The sequence below is a fragment of the Pogoniulus pusillus genome, chromosome 6 (genome assembly GCF_015220805.1).
Source record: "Pogoniulus pusillus isolate bPogPus1 chromosome 6, bPogPus1.pri, whole genome shotgun sequence".
Taxonomy (NCBI): Eukaryota; Metazoa; Chordata; class Aves; order Piciformes; family Lybiidae; genus Pogoniulus; species Pogoniulus pusillus.
In genome coordinates this window covers 16107657-16126847 of record NC_087269.1, presented here as the reverse complement: position 1 = coordinate 16126847, position 19191 = coordinate 16107657, and the positions used below count along the sequence as shown (strand labels likewise).

The 19191-nt window shown below is 37.3% G+C and overlaps 1 protein-coding gene across 3 annotated transcripts in view; it reads right to left on the bottom strand.

Moving 5' to 3' along the window:
• The window catches only part of LOC135176046 (adhesion G protein-coupled receptor A3-like), a 293150-nt gene that overhangs the window by 16482 nt on the left and 257477 nt on the right, over nt 1-19191 (bottom strand). For all 3 annotated transcript variants that reach the window (XM_064144647.1, XM_064144649.1, XM_064144650.1), the window contains one exon: nt 17033-17178. In XM_064144647.1, coding sequence (XP_064000717.1) covers nt 17033-17178 — 146 coding nt within the window. The remainder of the gene's footprint in view (nt 1-17032; nt 17179-19191) is intronic.

Below are 19191 nucleotides of genomic sequence, written 5' to 3'. Positions count from 1 at the left end.
ATGACAATGCCATTTAATACAATATGAAAGTGAAATGAAAAGTAAAGCATGCAAAGATACTAAGTGCTGCACCCTTATATTTAATACCCAATTTACATTATATTGGTATCAATGTTTTATGACCTTGAATTCTAAATAGAAAATGTGGATTTCTTTGATTTTACTTAATGCAGTATTTCATTAAGCCTGCCAAAGGAACCAAATGAAACCATTAGCAAGACAAAATATATTTTAATTTGGGTCAACCGTGGAAGTCACTGACAGAGGGTTCTGGTGTATGACTAGATTCTGAAATTGCATTTTTGAAGAGGAATTTATGTCAATTCCATATTTTATTACGGCAGTCATCAACAAAAGTCCTTGAATCCCCGTTTCTTGTGCATCATTGAGCTCGACATTTATGTGCTTTGTAGGCAAGTTTTCAATCATAGAATCATAGAATCAACCAGGTTGGAAGAGACCTCCAAGATCATCCAGTCCAACCTAGCACCCAACCCTCTTCCAGTCAACTAGACCATGGCACTAAATGCCTCATCCAGTCTTTTCTTGAACTCCTCCAGGGACGGTGCCTCCACCACCTCCCTGGGCAGCCCATTTGGCTTTATCTTCTGCAGTACTTTTTTTAAACTTCAACTGGACCAGTCAAATCCAATTTTTACATTGCCTAAAAACATGCTATTCCTAACTTTCACAAGAGAACATTTCAAGTATCTTATAATGCTCGTTTCATTGACACAGGCTATTAAAATAACATGTCTAGGAAACCTAATGCTGCCCTGTGACATCTGCCATTTCAGATTCTTCTCTTTCTTCAACAAAATGCACATAATTGTATGTAAAGCTGCTAAATGAATCAGCTGGTTTCTGTCAACCATTCAGTGATTACTATTATACAGAGTAGTCTCAGAAACACACTTACCTTTAATATTAAATAAATTCCTATTTCATTCCAATTTAAATTTAAATTTTAATTTAAATTCCAGTTTAAGAGGGACAGGGATCTGCTGGAGAGAGTCTAGCAGAGGGCTAGGAGGATGATTAGGGTACTGGAGGGGATGACTTATGAGGAGAGGCTGAGAGACCTGGGGCTTTTTAGTCTGGAGAAAAGAAGACTTAGAGGGGATTTGATAGATGTTTATAAGTATCTGAAGGCTGGCCAGGAAGGGGGGGGACAGGCTCTGCTCACTTGCTCCCTGTGATAGGACAAGGAGCAATTGCAGCAAAAGAGGTTCCGCCTCAGCACAAGGGGGAACTTCCTTACTGTAAGGGTCACAGAGCACTGGAACAGGCTTCCCAGAGAGGCTGTGGAGTCTCCTTCTCTGGAGACTTTCAAGGCCTATCTGGATGTGTTCCTCTGTGATCTATGTTAGATAGTACTGTCCTGCTCTGGTTGGGGGGTTGGACTCAACGATCTTGGGTTCCTTCCAACCCCTAACATCCTGTGAGCCTGTAATATATTTAAATGTCCTTATAAAATGTTCTCTTGTGAAGTTTACAGAACAGTAGTACATTTAATTTCCTCTGCTAGATTTGTTCAGCATATCCAATGCATATTCTTGAATGATATCCACCTACAATACCTAAGACATATTTATACTGTATGTGCATAGATAATACATGGAGGTAGCTCAACTGGATTTTAAATATGAGAACTTCATGGCACTAAAGCATTTTTATTGTTTCTGGAGGTTTTACCAGTAAGGTAATAAACTTCTTGTCTTTAAAATACTGTTAAGTATTAGGTGCTACATCCCCCAAATTAAACAGTTAGTGTTTCAGGCTTCTGCATCTCTGGTTTTACAATTATGTGCTAATCACGATTTACTTCTGCCTTCCATCTATTTAGGTAATTGGGTTTATTTTCAACTGCATGTATCTAAAATCTAATCACACAGCTAGAGTAAGATATATCCTCAGGCAAGGTGAGAGTACAAACAGTCTTGTTTAAGACATGAAGAAACCACACACTAAATAAAAATAATATCATTTTGATTATTAAATCTTCTTGGTCTACAAGAAGTATTCAGTCACAAACCCAGAGGGCCATTTAAAATCAAAAAGCATTTACACAGAAGATCCATGGAAACCACAAAGTCCTTTCTGTTAAGTCTTTCCAGCTACCATGTTTTTGTCATCAACAAATCAAACCCACATTTTTTTGAGAAAAGATGAAACAGATTTCTGAAAGGAATTTTTTTCTGATGTGGAAAGCATACAAGCAGGTTTTGAATTCTTCTAATGTCCATATTCACTACATGCTAAAGGAAAGCACTCTGTGCTTAATTTTGGTTCCCACTTGAAAATATTTTGATTGATTTTTGGGAGTAGTTTTAACATTTTTAGGATTTGCCATGGGTCTTAAGTTAAGGAAAGAGCACCCCTGAAAGTTAACCCCTCTCCTCCCACGCCTGAGTACCTCAGACATCAAGGACATGATTTTCATTTGCACAGAATACTTTCAATCCTAAAGAGAAGCATACAGAAACACTTTCAAGTGAAGCCAGCGAAAGACATGAGTGTTAGCATCCTGAATGACTTGATGTCTCAATTCTGAAGACACTACTTTTACACACCAAGGCTGCACATGGAAAACATTCTACAAAGTATTGTGTAAGATGTTTCGTAAGTTTAAACATGGGGCTTTTTCTTTTTTTCATATGTCTATCCTTATATTGTCTTTATTCAGAAATACTGGTAGAGAAAGAAAATCCAGTACTTATACAGAGCAGCAGAACGCAAGGGAGTGCCATCCTCAAGAATTAACCTGCACTCCACAAAGACTAGAGTTACTGAGAATCTACACACCAGAAATTTTAAATGAGATGCTGCAAATTATAGCTCAGGTAAAAATCACAAACTACAAAGATGAACCACTTCACAGTTCTTTTTTCCAACAAGATTTTTTTCTGAATATCAGTTATCTAATTATGTGTAAATATCGACTTTAGCTTCCTTTTCAGAGTAAGATGTATCAAAAACATTGTCACCTCTCATGAATGATAATTTGGATTTACAGCTGGCCACACTTGCAACATTTATCTATAGGATATGCAACCACTACTTACATCTCAATGGGCTCATATGGAAAGAAAATACTAGAAATCCAGATTTTCCCCCTTACTCTTTGCAAATTAGAAGTTTACTTCTTTCAGACTTGTCCTAACGAATAAAACCTTACGTTAGGATTCATGCAATGTTATCCAATTCTACATTTCAAATTCATCATCTCAAGAGTCATCCAGGTAGCCTAGAACTTAAAATCTTACCAACTAGGCGTTACTAAAAGTAACAAGCAGTAGTGAAGCATTAAAACATTATGGAAATAACTTTCCTCCCATGGTCTTAGACTTCTTATTATTTTCTAGAACACTTTTTCCTTCATACTCCATACAATCTAATCCAATCTGCTAATGTCAAGGCAGCAAAAAGCATTCTCTTTTAATGCCGTACATAAAAGAATGATTTTGAATGACCCTGCTATTTAAATCATAGACAAACTGTCTTCAATTAATGACTTGACCCCAGAAAACCATGGATTTAGATTTACTGGTAAAAAATTAGGTTGACATCTTGTCCTTAACTTTCTATATTGAAAAGTGAGAAATAAAGGTACAATTGCCTGAGTTCATAAGCATCAACCCCAATTTTTAGCTTTAACGTTGAGATATTTTGCTGCTGTCGGTTTTAGTCTTACCAAGTTGAGCTATGGAAAATATTCTGTATCTGATGATGGCACAAACATTTGCTTTTCCCTGTTGTTTAAAAACTGACATACACGGAAATCTATTTTTGGTGATCTCTATCCCAGATTTTAACCAGAAGCAAAAGCAAAGCTTTTCTATCATATATAAAAAGGTCAAAGGGTAAGTTTCTTAAAAAAAAAAATAAATTGCAGGGTTTCTTGGAGCACTCAGCCAGAAGTGATGGTAAAACTTTGTAAGAAAAGGACAAGCAAAGAGAAAGGAGACTTATCTTGATAAATGATAATTAAGGAGTATTAATTAAAAGCTAGGAATGATACATCATTCACAGAACACTGCAGATAAAGCAATGAGCAGCAGCCACTGCCAACTTTGCAAAACTATAAAAGCTTCTAATTGCTCAGCTTTCCAGGTCAAATGGCTGCCTAGGTTTACTAGAGGACTTCACTGTTACCAGATCTGCCAGTAGCAGAAGCTCAGAAAGAAGTGTTCTCTGTAGGTGGAAAACACTCTTAAATCCATAAAGAGAGAATATAGAATACAGTCATTTGCTCTTGATTCTTGTTTCTCATCTCTTTGATTTGCAAGAATGAATTTTACTGACATCAATAATCCCAGAAACAAAATTCCAAAGTGGTATAGAATAGTGGTTGGCCACAACAACCCCATGCAGAGATACAGGCTGGGGTCGGAGTGGCTGGAGAGCAGCCAAACAGAGAGGGATCTGGGGGTGCTGATTGATACCCGCCTGAACATGAGCCAGCAGTGTGCCCAGGTGGCCAAGAGAGCCAGTGGCATCCTGGCCTGCATCAGGAATGGTGTGGTCAGCAGGAGCAGGGAAGTCATTCTGCCCCTGTACTCTGCACTGGTTAGACCACACCTTGAGTACTGTGTTCAGTTCTGGGCCCCCCAGTTTAGGAAGGACATTGAAATGCTTGAGCGTGTCCAGAGAAGGGCGACGAGGCTGGTGAGAGGCCTTGAGCACAGCACTACGAGGAGAGGCTGAGGGAGCTGGGATTGTTTAGCCTGGAGAAGAGGAGGCTCAGGGGTGACCTTATTGCTGTCTACAACTACCTGAGGGGTGGTTGTGGCCAGGAGGAGGTTGCTCTCTTCTCTCAGATGGCCAGCACCAGAACGAGAGGACACAGCCTCAGGCTACGCCAGGGGAGATTTAGGCTCGAGGTGAGGAGAAAGTTCTTCACTGAGAGAGTCATTGGACACTGGAATGGGCTGCCTGGGGAGGTGGTGGAGTCGCCGTCCCTGGGGCTGTTCAAGGCAGGATTGGACGTGGCACTTGGTGCCATGGTCTAGCCTTGAGCTCTGTGGTGAAGTGTTGGACTTGATGATCTGTGAGGTCTCTTCCAATCCTAACAATACTGTGATACTGTGATACTGTAATTGCTTTGGTTGGAAGAGACCCTTAAGATCCTCAAGTCCAAGCTTTAGTAACCTAGGTAGGTCACCACTAAGTCATGTCTCTAAGCACCACATCTACATGTCTTTTAAACATCCTCAGAAATGGTGACTCCGCCACTTCCCTGGGCAGCCTATTCCTGGGCTTGACAATCCTTCTGGGGAGGAAGAGTTTCATATTATCTAAACTAAAGGTCCTCTGGTGTTGCAAGAAGCTGTTTCCTCTTGTCCCTTCACTTATTCCAGATTCCTGTGTAGGTCCTCCCTAACTTCAAGCAGATTGACACAGCCTCCTAAACTGCTGCATTTGCAAACTCATTGAGGGTGTTCTCAATCCCCTCATCCTGATTATTAATTAAAAGACTAAAGAAATTAGGCCACAATACTGAGCTATGAAGAATACCACTTGTGACAGGCTGCCACATTCACCACAACTCTCTGGGCCTGCCTGCCTGCATCCATTTTTTATCTGGTGAAGCTGGTTATTTTTTGGAAATGAACTCTGCCAGTACAAGTATATTTTTCACTATCTGATATGTCTGCAAACTCATCTAACATGAAGATGCAAAATCCTACAACTGACCACTTATTACTTCTATAGTTAGCAAGTACCACAAATTCAAGGACCCTCCATAACAAAACTATGAAACTAATGACTGCAAAAGTAAAAGACTAACAGATAAACTGCAGCAGTGAAACAGCTGAATAAATTATCTGCTCAGAGATTTAGAGGCATACATTTGTGGATAATGTTCTTAGTGAATTACCTGTATCTTCTGACATGACTACCTGTAATGAGCATAGATAACCAGGCTAAGTCATGTGGGAACAGAAAACTTCTTCTTACATTTTATATATTTTCCACAAAATCCATATAGAATATTTGAAAGTAAACCTCTGAAAACTCCAATTTCTTGACACTGATCATAAATACTGCAAAGCAAGCAGGCACAAATGATCTTCCCTCCCAATGAAGAGATAAAACAGTAAAGTCAGGCATCTTGTAGGGCAGGTTTTCTTTCACAGAAAACCTAAGCCAATGTTCACTTTCAGATAGATGTAAACTTTTGAATGATTCCCTGACTATAATGTGTGATCTGATAATAATGACATCCTGGCCTGTATCAGTGTGGCCAGTAGGACAAGGGAGGTTATTCTTCCCCTGTACTCAGCACTGGTCAGGCCACACCTTGAGTACTATGTCCAGTTCTGGGCCACTCAATTCAAGAGAGATGTTGAGGTGCTGGAATATGTCCAGAGAAGGGCAACAAAGCTGGTGAGGGGCCTGGAACAGAAACCCTATGAGGAGAGGCTGACGGAGGTGGGGTTGTTTAGCCTGGAGAAGAGGAGGCTCAGGGGTGACCTCATTGCTGTCTGCAACTACCTGAAGGGAGGTTGTAGCCAGGTGGGGGTTGGTCTCTTCTCCCAGGCAACCAGCAATAGAACAAGGGGACACAGTCTCAAGTTGTGCTGGGGGAGGTCTAGGCTGGATGTTAGGAGGAAGTTCTTCCCAGAGAGAGTGATTGGCATTGGAATGGGCTGCCCAGGGAGGTGGTGGAGGCACCATCCCTGGAGGTGTTCAAGAGAAGACTGGATGAGGCACTTAGTGCCATGGTCTAGTTGACTGGGTAGGGCTGGGTGCTAGGTTGGACTGGATGATCTTGGAGGTCTTTCCAACCTGGTTGATTCTATGATTCTATGATCTCTTTGTTTGAACACTCAGTCAACAGAAGCATAACGTTTAATCTGGCTATTCTACTTTGCTAAGTCATATTAAATAGTATATATTTAAATCACTTTACCCTGTATCATTAAAATGCCAGAGAATTACCTGATTTTATTTGTAAGTAGCACTAAGCAATAGTTACATCTCTGAACCAAAATCTTCCTGTGATTAAACATAGAACATCTGCAACTCTTAGTGAAAGCTTGCTGTAGGTGCGGACGTTTCAGAGCAGAGGCTGGCCTAATTTTTTGTTGTATTTTATATAGTAACACAGTACCTGAATAAAAATACCTGGAGGATCAGCAGCCAGGTTTTACAAGACTCGTAACAATTTCAAACACTGAAAGCATATTTAGATCACATTGGTTTCAAAGTCTCTCCTGTCAGAATTTGCTTGCATAATAAAACATAAGAGTTTTCTACAGGACAAGCAAGGCTGTAGGAATTCAGTAGCAAATAAAGGTTTGAAAAAAAGAGACTACTGTTAGGAAAAAATACTTTGTTTAGGAATAATAGTCTTGTAGGATGGGAATGAACATCAAGATTTAGTCCACTCAAAAGCTCGGAGGCAGGATCACATCAAAAGTCTATTATGACTGGCCTGGCTTCATCTGATCTGTGTGAACAAATTGCTTATGACAGAATTTCAGCAGCCTCCTGGGTAATCTGTTTTATTTGTCAACTATTTGCATAGTTTACAATCTTTTTCTATTATCAACCTATTTACCCCTTAGTGCAACTTAAATCTGTTCTTTACAGTCCTGTCTTCAACAGTTTCAGATAACTTTGTTATCAGTGCTGTTATTAACACTCATAACTAGCAGCAAAAGTCCACATCTTTGAAGTGATTTGAGCTCATGTAGTCTACTTTAATGTGGTTTGGTTTTTTGGTTTGGTTCTTTCTCTGTTTACTTTATTTTTTTGGATGTTTGTTTCATGTGGTTGTCATTGCAAATGAGTTAGAACCTTTCTTTTAAAAGTTTAAGATGAGGGTTTCATACAGAATGACATAAGTCCAGAAATCAAGCTCTAAGTGGAATAGGAAATACCACGATTTTTGTGACAGCTCTGCACACATATTCTCTTTCCTGGAACTGCTCCAAGGGCACGTCTCACAAACAGGGAGGTGATTTACTATCCCATTGGAAAATATCAGGGTTAGAAGAGACATTACAGAAGATAGCTAAGGACAGACAGAGACTTTTAAAATCCATGATCATTTTTTTAGCTAACTTGATTTTTCTTGCCTCTTACCTTTCTGTAAGCTTTTTCTCTTTCTATTTTCTTTATTAATATTATCATCATCTCAGATGCCATCATGACCTGAGTGATCTTTCTGCAGCTCTCCCAAGGCGTGCATGTTGTTCTGCATTTTGTGTCAAGACTCAGTCGTTGTCTTTCTGTACTATTTTCACAGATTGCCTATTTTAATCTCAGGCAAAATTTCCTCTCCTAATGTGCCACATGGTTTGTGTGACATGGCAGTTTATCAGGCTGCACAAAATACTGTACAATACTTCATGTCTGATGTTTTCTTGGAGCATTGTTGTTTACATTACAGTTAAACTGCATGTATACCAATGCCCACTTCCAAGAGAGATGTCTCGCAACAGGCTTTGAGTTGCATCTTTCACATATAATTATTTTCATAAGAAGGAATTTCTATCTAATTTGACTCTCTGCTTATGTAAACAAAACAAAGGCTTCATTTTCAAGTGTTCCTAGTTAAAAAACCCCATAAAACTACAATCATAGAACCACTGAGTTTGGAAGGGACCTTTGAGATCATCAAATCATCCACCATTAAAAGGATAGCCTTCTCTGTAACTGTGGTGACATTATTTCTTAGTTCTTTGTCCATACTATGGCAATAAACACATTTTATATTATCTCATGTATTTCTCCTTACAGCTTTTTTGCATAATCAAGTTTAATTTATATGACATCAGAGAGTCATCTGAGAAAATATTTAGCTCTTTCAAATCTGATAAAGTTTTCTACAAAGCTCCCACTGGAGTTTGAATATATTATCTTCAAGGATTTTTAGAACTTGCAAAATTCCCAATCAGCGTTTTACAATTTGCCTGGGGCAGCATATCAAAACATGGAACATTTTATCAAGCTCGTCCTACTCTCTGATTTATCCTCTACAATTATGTATGTGACTAGCCTGAGTTCTAGAAAATGTTGAGGCAAGGAATGAATTCTGAATTTCCAGGAAATACCTAGATATGAACTCATGATAAAAGCAGCTAGAAAATCCAAACTAATACAGTTCTGCAGATCAGCATGTTGCAGTTACTGTCTTTCAAATATGAATATATCACAGGAATAACTGTAAGTCACTTTGAAGCTTACAGTGTGTCGAGCTTGCTGATGCTAAGTCCCAAGACCACCATTGTAATCCCCCCTCCCTCCGACTTATCAATAGCTTTAGAACTGGAAAGAGTTTCAATTTAATGAGTCTTGACACATAACTTGCTAAGCTCTTTCATAGCTTGTTTACAAGTAGTAATTTAACATAAGTTCCTTCTGCAACAACCATAAATGATGCATTTTCATCTACATTATTATGAAAAGCTACACTAATCTGCTTAGACAGCAGCTTTGTTCTTCAAACAAAGGGAGTAAAGCTTCATCTTCTACTCCAGTATCTCTTAAAGATTTGGTATTACTGGATTTCTACTCTGGAAAGTGTCAACATCATGTGTATGTCACCTGTATGTTAGCTAATGAAGTTATGTAATGAAGTTAAGTAACAAAATCCTTTTTCCACTTTGGCTGTAACGCATTCTTGACATAAGATCAAATCTAAGAGGAACCTCTGTTCCAGGCATTCACATCTGATAGTGCACTCAGGGCAGAACTGAAGACTAACATTATCAACTAGGAAACAAGAACAAACTTTTAAAACACTTTCAGTTTGAGTCACTATTCACAAGCCAGATGAAGTATAACTAAGGGTAAAGTGTCTGTTACCATCCTGCTTTTGATAACAGAGTAATTCAATCATTCACGTTAAAAGTGGAGAAGCAAAGTTCTAATCACTTTTGCTCGATTCAGAGTATGTAGGAAAATACTTACACACTATGACACCATACACAGGCTGTCCTGTACTGCCTGCCATGAGTCTTTACATGGCCTATGCAAAGTGGAACAGCTTTCTCAGGGCACCACTGAAAATATATTGCTATGTGAATCTCCTTAATATTTTAACATTTTGTTTTTACTGGAAATGTTCTTTTGTGGAACAATTAATTCAAAGCTGAATTAAACATTTTCTTTGACCTAAAATAATTTCCCCCTATATGGTGGAAATGCATTTAGTTTCAGACTGAAACTGAATAAGAAGAATTCATGAAAATGTTTCCCTTGTTACCATTTTATACTCCTTTTCCACTGCAGAGCTTTCAGTTACATTGCTAGCTAGTAATAAAATGGCTCTGGCTACAATCCATGACTCCATCTGACCATACATCAGGTTTTTAAGAGTGATCACATTAAACAGCTTGTAATATCAATATGTCCCTAAAGTATCAAACCAACTTCCAAGTACCTTTTGGTTCTGCAATACTTTCTCTCTTTTTCATTCATAATGAACAGATTTAAGCTGCCTGGTTTGTTCTTAGGCTTCTGGGCTTTCTGCTGTCTCTAGTTTTTATCCATCAAGTGACAGATTCTTTCTGGTCATTCTGGCTGAAGTCCCAGCATTGCAATTCTTTGTGCCTGGTTGGATTTTTTTGGGGTTTTTTTTGAGTGCTTTCTTAAACTGGTGGGCTGATATGACACAGTATAGTCTGACAAGACCAGTATTTCTGGTAGTACCATTAGCTGTACTGTGCTATCTTTGAATGGCAGAGTTATTGAAATTATCTTCAGAAAACAGCATTGCTTCCTAATGAAACCTAAATAAAATCCTAAAATGGCTCTTATCCTTAGATTATTTTAATATAATAATATGGTAGCTTATTTTGATGTTATAACTCTTATTTCGGTGAATAGAACTAAAACAATAGCTGGAAGAAAAATATGGCTGTCCACAAAGCAAGAGATGCAATTGAGTACTTAAATTGAAGCCAACTTCCTTGAGCATGGTATAGCAGATTTTCAGTGAGACTGTTTGCTTACTGTGCCATCAACTGGTGGAAATATTCTTTACTTGGAGACATCACTTCCACTTACTCTCCAATGACAGAATCATGTCTATTCTGATAGTAAAGACTGAACTATAGAAATCTTCTCAGGGCTTCCAAGAATTCTGCCCTGTGGCATTTCCCACTTATTTCAACATATATAAACTATAGAGAGTTATTAAGAAAAAGGCAGATAATACTTTGTGATACCCAATCCTACATTTAAACTTTATAAGGGTGGTTTAGTATGTTCACAGGGGGAAGGAAAATTTGTCTTTCATGGATCAAGATTAGAGGCATTAATATTTAAGGCCACACCATAAAGAAGAAAACAATGGACTGAAATTGCTATTTCACACCTGACCTCTTTCTTTCTCCCTCTCTCTCAATCACTGTTTGGTATCAGAAGACATGAATGCATGAGAGCCACTGTTAATGAAAAATACACTAGAACTTAACTGGATTTCAGAGCTGCTGATGTCAAGGAGACAAGTAATGTCTGTGTCAGAATGTAAATGTAGTCACTTCATATGATTCACACTCAAAATACAGAAAAGAACATGGCCAGGAAAATGCCATGACATATCTGGCAAACTTGATGTTAATAAAGAATCTGTTATCATGGTCAAATTTTGATCCCCCAATTATACTGCTGTTATGCTGCAATACATGAGAGCCTTCTTATCAAAGCTAATAAATCAATCACAAGTTATAACTTATAAGGGATAATTTTCTAGATCCTGAGAGCAACAAGGATAAATTTCTGAAGACACTGTCAACTTCAGGAATACCAGAAAGTCTGAGTTATTTTTATTCTAGGTTTTTCTCTGATAAAGGACATAATCATTCTTAAAAATACCTAAATATAAGAAGTCCTTAGTCTTTATAAGTGGCGTAGTTTTAGTACCTCCATTATGGTATAAAAACATCATGTGCCTATTTTCAATGACACCATTAATACTGTTGTGTGCAATTCAAGAAATAGCCTGCTTTTTTGGCAACTTATTCAGTAAAAATTGCCATATCATCAAATTCTCATGGAAAGTATATAGCAGTAGATCCATTTGTGCCCATGAGTCAGTTTCTAACTTGTCAGGATTCAGATCAAGCATCTAAATGTTCATCCTGAGACAAGCAGGGTTAACATTCTGAGTGAACAGTAAGGAGGTGCCATGACCTCTGTGGTGTCAGACAAGTCTGTAAAAATCTCACTGCAAGGCACAAGGCTGATCACAGAAGTGGCTGACACAAACCAAAGGAGAGTGTTTTCCTGGATTAGAAAGTTTAGCACGGTTTCTCCTTCTTGCAGTGAAAAATAATTAACATAATTCAGTGTTATAAAGATACAAAGCTACTGCTTAGCTGGATCCTACTGATTAACATTTAGGTAGTTGAGAGAAATAATGAGACGGGGAATGACTGCAAAGAGCTGCTGCCACATTCACAAGAGAGAGGGAGGATGCAAGAGGAGCATTATCCCATCTTACATACCCATGTGATCAGGCTGTAGGTTGTTAGTCATCAGGACATCATAAACACTGCACACAAGGAACACCCTTGTTGTTGCTACTTCCAACACATGACTCAGACCTCTGGGAGTGTGTGGATGATGTACAGAAAGTTGCCCATATACAAGCTCATATAGAAGAGCAGACAGAAAAATACATATACATGCACATACACATCCATTACCAGATAATACAGTTCAGTGGAACCACTTCACTGGTTCTCACCTACTATTTCTGTGCAAGTCAAAAGACAGTTTCTATAAACCAGTTAAGATACTCCAAGAGATATGAAATATGCAAAATGCTTTCTCATTCTAAAATGATTCTTAAATTTTAAAAGTAAAGTTGGAAACAGTAAGAAAATGAAATTGAAGCCATTGGTATTGACTGGAGGCGTTCAAGAAAAGACTGGATGAGGCAGTTAGTGCCATGGTCTAGTTGACTGGATAGGGCTGGGTGGTAGGTTGGACTGGATAATCTTGGAGGTCTCTTCCAACTTGGTTGATTCTATGAAGACTGTAAGCCCTCTGAGTATACTGCTGAAAATTCATGTAATTTACCTGAGTTTATGATTGTCCCAAATTCCCTATGTTCATTTTAACAGCTATAGTATGAATCCTAGTACTCTGAATACAGAGAAGGATGTACAATCCATTCCTAAATTGCTACTAGAGCTACATATACAGTTTTTATCTAAAGCACTCTATGAAGCACTTTTCCTAGAAGCCCCACAACTTTAGTAATAACGTTTTAAAATGCATATCAAAGCATGCTACACAATTAGCAAGATGAAAATGAGTAGTGGCATCACCTGTTATCCACTTTACAGTTGATTCTGCAACCCCATTTATGCACATTGATATTTGTCCATGACATATATAGATTATTGAGACACTCAGTAATCTGCAGTTTGCCATATTAGCTACCCAGCAAGAACTGAATAAAAGAGGATGGAAGAATTTAGGAAACATATTTATACCTAAACATAAGACAAAAGATAACTTAATTACCCATCTCCTTAACACCAATCTCTGGCCCATCTGGCAGCTTACTTGTTTTTCATTTCAGTGTTTCTAATGCACTGCTACTCAGTTGTTATTAAAATTAGACTAACCCACGTTTTGCCCACCCTATCTTTCTGCAAGGGGATGACATTAGCAGAATACCTTTCAAAAATGTTTTCTGCTTGGCCTGTACTCCTGTCTAATCCATATGTGCACACAGCATCACATGAAAAATGCATGCACGTATCAGGTATAAAAACTAATACTAAATGTGCCTCAGCCTGGCCTGATGAGAAGTTTTGTACATTGCAAGTAATAGCTGAATCCTGCATGCTTCTTTGTCTCTGCTGGCAAAATCTGACTTCAGATGAGTCAGAAGCCAAACTCTGCCAGGTTTAACAAATGTCCACGGAGGATGAACGGATAGAATAATTTATTTCTATTAAGAATATCAGAGAGTATATTTTACAAGAAGTAATTTCATTATCTGTTGAAGTGCTAGGGTTCAGTATTTCAATACACAAAATTCAGTGATGCATTAAGTTGATCCACCTCATTAGCATCTAGGCACATTTAGTGAAAAGTGCCAGAATTGTTATTGTAGGTTCCAGTCAGCAAAGTCTCAGGCCCTGAGACCTTTAATTCTGTTATTAATAGATGATATAGCACGTCTAGTATATATAATAAAGAGAGTGTATAATGTATAACTTAGTTAATGTATCATATAGTATATGACTAATCTATAAAAAGAGGCAATTTTCAAAACCCTGTTCTTATGAAGAACAAGTACCAGTAAAAGTACACTGCAAAAAGATTTCTGCTTTCATCACTGTATCGAGAACAGGGAAAACAATAGAGAACCATAGTTTCACACAACAGAATCCATCTTGCCACAGCTCAAGGAAAAATAGGAGGAAAAGATCGAATGAATATGCAAATATCAGGCAGAGAAACTGAGGCAAGTGTTACAAATATAACTTTCTGCTAACAAGTAGATGTTTTTATTCCCCAGTATATCAGCTAGTATTTAGAGTAGATCAAGCTCCTTGGAATAAAATGTGGTGAGAGAATGTTTACAATTTCTTAGTAAATTCCATGTCAGAGGTTTATGCATTGATTTTTTTGGCACTAGTCCCTGCTTACTGACTCATTCCTTATGTCTCATATAGCAAGTGTATATATAAGGAATATAAAAACACTCATATGTGAACTGTTAACCCAGTCTATCATATACATCCATCACTAGAAAAGACCTAAGGAGAACAGCAAAGTATTAACAGTTCCTGCCAAAAATGTTCCTGTATTTGTGTTCAACCAGACCTGAACATAAATAAAAGAGTTCTATTGACAAGGATTACTGACAAATTACCTCTTAAGTGTCTTGCAGACCATATCACATGCTTCCCAGCACGGATGGTCCCAACATATAAAACAAATTTTATTTCATTTAGCTATCTACTGGTATCAAATGGAGGCAAATCCAGACCTGGGCAAACTCTGATTTTATCTTTTAAGTACCTGAGGCACAATATGCATAAAGGCTGGCATCAGCTTATAAATTCAAGAACACTGTCTAGTTAAAACATTTCTTATAAACTATTACACTGAAATACAGGCATCTTAAATGTATTTTACAGATTGTATTATGGTACAAAAAATTCTGGGGTTAAAGTGCCTGTAAAAAAATGATCATTATCATTTTAAAAGAACAACAATTACTAATTACGATTTTGGTATCTTCTTGCTTAAAGCAATTTTTAATTCTCCATGTATTATGTCCATTTTCTACATGAAATGAAACTGATCCTTTGCTACTTTGAATCTAGTACTAACCATTATGAAATCATATTAGACTTTTCAGTGCCTGTGTCTCTAGGACATATGGTGCTCTGAGTGTGAAAAAAAGAACTGATTTCATTTAGCTATTAGACAATTATTCATGCACTCTTAAAGGAGGTTCATAAATTCCATTACTAAACTTAAAATTATCTACTGTTTATTTTCACTTAGACCTTCAATATGTCTGCTACAAGGACTCTAATGAGAGTAATCTTTACTGTAACCTGATTGGATTTTGTTTTCCAACTCAAGCAAGATTTGAATGTCAAGAACATACACTAAGTCTGTGTAACCTGTAACAATTTTCTACCTTGATAGCCACACTGCAGCATTTGAAAACTGGCAATTACTTATTTTGCCATGAGCTAGTAATCAAATGAGTGATATTCTCTCCTGTGAAGAATGGTATAGCAAATTACGGACTAGCAAAGTCAGACACTCAAAGTATATCCTCTTGCTCACACCTAACAAAGCTAATATGGCTTTTCTTTTCAGTGTACAAATTTTTTTGTTAACTTTAATCAATTTACTGCCTTTTCCTGCCTTTTTAGCAGAAAATTAACCATGTCAATAAAGATTTCACTCAATAGAATCAGACAGCAACTTCCTAAAGACTTTTAACAGGTTTTGACAACACAGTCATTTGTAAATGCTACTTAATAAACATTTTGTGTTCAAAATAAAATATGCTAAGTCTGTTAAAAAAGAATACACAACTGTGCATTTTACACAGCAAAGCCACAAAAAGTAGTATTTGCATTTCCTGCCCTTCACTATAAAGCTGAAAGGTCAACTGTAGATCAACCATTCAGGATTTTCCATAACCAGTATGGAAAGAGAGGAACCTCCATGAGACAGTTCATCCTGTCTTCATGCAAACATTCAAGACAGATGGGAGGAATTTTCTTTGAAAGTTCCTCTTTCTCAGACTTCCTCCAAAATCTATATAGAGACAGTAGAAACCTTTAGCTAATACCTAACTTTTTCATGTCTAAAATCAGAAAAAGATGAAACCAACCTACACTCCTTTGGTTAAAAATCTTAGTTTGTGTGAAGTTGTTTGCTCTGTTGTAGCGGTGTTTGGGGCTTTTTTGCTTGTTTAAAATGTAGGCAGACTATTCTGCCCTGAAGTTTCAGCATCTCACAGGCATCTGGTTAAAATTCTTACTGCATTACAACTGCCATGCGTAAGCTGTCTCTCTTAGAGACACTTTAGTCTGCTCTATCTAGAAAGCTAACAGGGAGCCCAGACTTTCAGTAGTTCCTGCAACAGCATTAGATCTCCAATGTTGAATGAGGAAGGTTACTAGGCCATCAATATGGGTGTGAGCAAGACTTATGGCAGAATAGACATGAGTAAAGAGAGAGCCATTATCACATAGTTTCTGAGTATTAAATGCTGCTGTAACCCAGTCAGTTTATATTTTCCATCAGAAAGAACAGAAATATTTGAGTTGTTCCTGTTCAGATCAAGAACCTGGCCAATATAATTTCTGCATATTTAATTCCCCTGCACAGACTTATCTATTAGCATACAATAAATATTCAGCTCTTTAGATACACCTAAGTGACTCAATTCTTTATGGATTCTATTTATAGTCTGTAAAAAAAAATAAAGAATACAGAAATAAAAGGGAGAGTTTGTTTCAAATTCATAGTTTGGGAATACAATAGGAAAAATAAAGGAAGTATAGGTGATATTCCATACCTGAGTAGTGGTTGCTTTGGATAAGAAGGTTGGTCACTATTTTGGCATGACTGAGGTTTTTTTGTGACTTGCTTATAAATATTCCTGGCAGTTACTCCAATCCATAGCATAGTAGAGAGTGTAGAATAATGTAATACTATGCCAACCTAAAAAAAAAGGAGCAAACACTTAAACATGTCAGTAAAAGAATCAGTAAAACAAGACTTTTATAACTATCTTATGGCAGAAGTCTACAAGCAAACATTTCTTTAACTGAATTTGTAAATGCATCATTTTTTTATCTTTCTTTCTGGTTATTTCTAACCAGGGAAAACACTTAAAAAAATAAAACAGATGGAATCTGTTATTTAATCTATCATAGATGATATCCGTGATAGCAGATGGCATGTTGTGAAATCAAGACTGTAAAGACGTTTGTTTTCTAAAAACCTGATGAATGATAATTTTCTGCACCTAGATTTAAAGTGATACAAAATTTAGTTTGTGTTGCAAGCTTTCTTAGTTTATCATGACAATGTATTTTAAAAATTAATGAAAGGCCAACATTTGTGCTTGCTGTTGTGGTACTTTGTTTGTTTGTTTGTTTTTCAGGAATAGCCTGTTCTCTCTCAGCTACATATAACCAAGGCTGACTTCTTGTAATGGGATCAGTGCTGTTTGCTTAAGACCAGATAATTTTCAGATTTATTTCAAGTGACTTATACACTTGGCCATACCATTTTTAAAATGAAATGTCAGATCCTGGCATCCTTCCTTGAAAGCAAATACAAACTCCTCACTAGGGTTATTATCATCCTGTCTCCAAGAAACTGCTGTGTTTATCATTGAAAGTAAAATAAAGTACAAACACCTCTGAAATACTAACATCTTTGTTATGTTAGTAATTGTTATTCATTACTATGGAAACATAATTGGAATTTTATCCAATCTCCAGTGCTTTATTACATCAGCTAAGTCTCCATCTGATTATATAAAATGAGGTTACCTTTGAAGCAATAATCTGACATTTTGCAGTGACAAGTAAAATATTGCTATAATTGGAAAGCACATAAATGTTTAAGGAATACAGAGAATTGCTGAATAAAGCTAACGCATCGATTATAATGATTTATTTGAGTGAGTGCTCATTTTTGCTCGACTTAAAGTAATTGATGGGTAAAGGGAAAAAAAAAAGTAAATTAATTTTGTTTCTGTTTAGTAACATAGCACAAAACTTGAAGATAGCAGCAAATATCACCCACAGAACACCCTGTGTAATTTTCTCTGGGACTTGTCTGACACATTAGACAAGGGAGCACAAAGCCTTCATAGCTGTTGTCGCTCGAGGTAAAAGAAGCGGAAATAAGAGAATGAGACAACTCTGTACCATCAGCTGGCAGACGCTGCCAGTTCAGTGGCTACTGCTGTCTGGACTTAGTTCATATGTGGCTTGCAGCATTTCTGTAGGGACGGAGTGAATATGACTATGAGCTGGGAGGTAGGGGGTGGGGAGTGAAGGAATAAGGCAGAAGGGAGAAGAGGGGAAGGAGGAAGAAGGAGAAAAGGTAGATGGGAACTATGAGAAACAACTGGAAGAATTTAGAGCTTTGGTTGATAACCTCTTTTGCAATTTGACATAGCACTGCTACTACATATTCTGTAATTATTCTACACAAGGGTGCCAAGGAGTCCACAGAATATGAACAGCAAGCATGTGAGAAGGCATTTGCATGTGAAATTTTGACAACGTATATAGCCCCATATGCAGAAATGATCAGCCATTTAAGTGAGTAAAATTCCTAAATACAGTAGGTTTTCACTGAACTTTCAAGGATGCAACTGAACTGAAAACATAATTACCATGCCACACCTTCATCAGATTACTTTTCTTCACAGTGTGCTGATACATGGATGAAATCAACATAAAGACAGAAATTGAGAGAAATAATCATCTTCTGTACTAACTCCTTCATAATATGCCTCTTTCTCTCAAAAAACCCAAAACCCAGCAAACCAAATAAAATCATTTGCATTTTTTGCTTAAAGGAAAAGAAGATGTGTCTTGATGATACAGAACCTCCTAATGACTGACAGATTTGAAGGACAATGGTGACAATCCAGAGACAAGACATATATGACACAACAAAAACATGGAATTTGGAAGGCTGCACTGAGCTGTT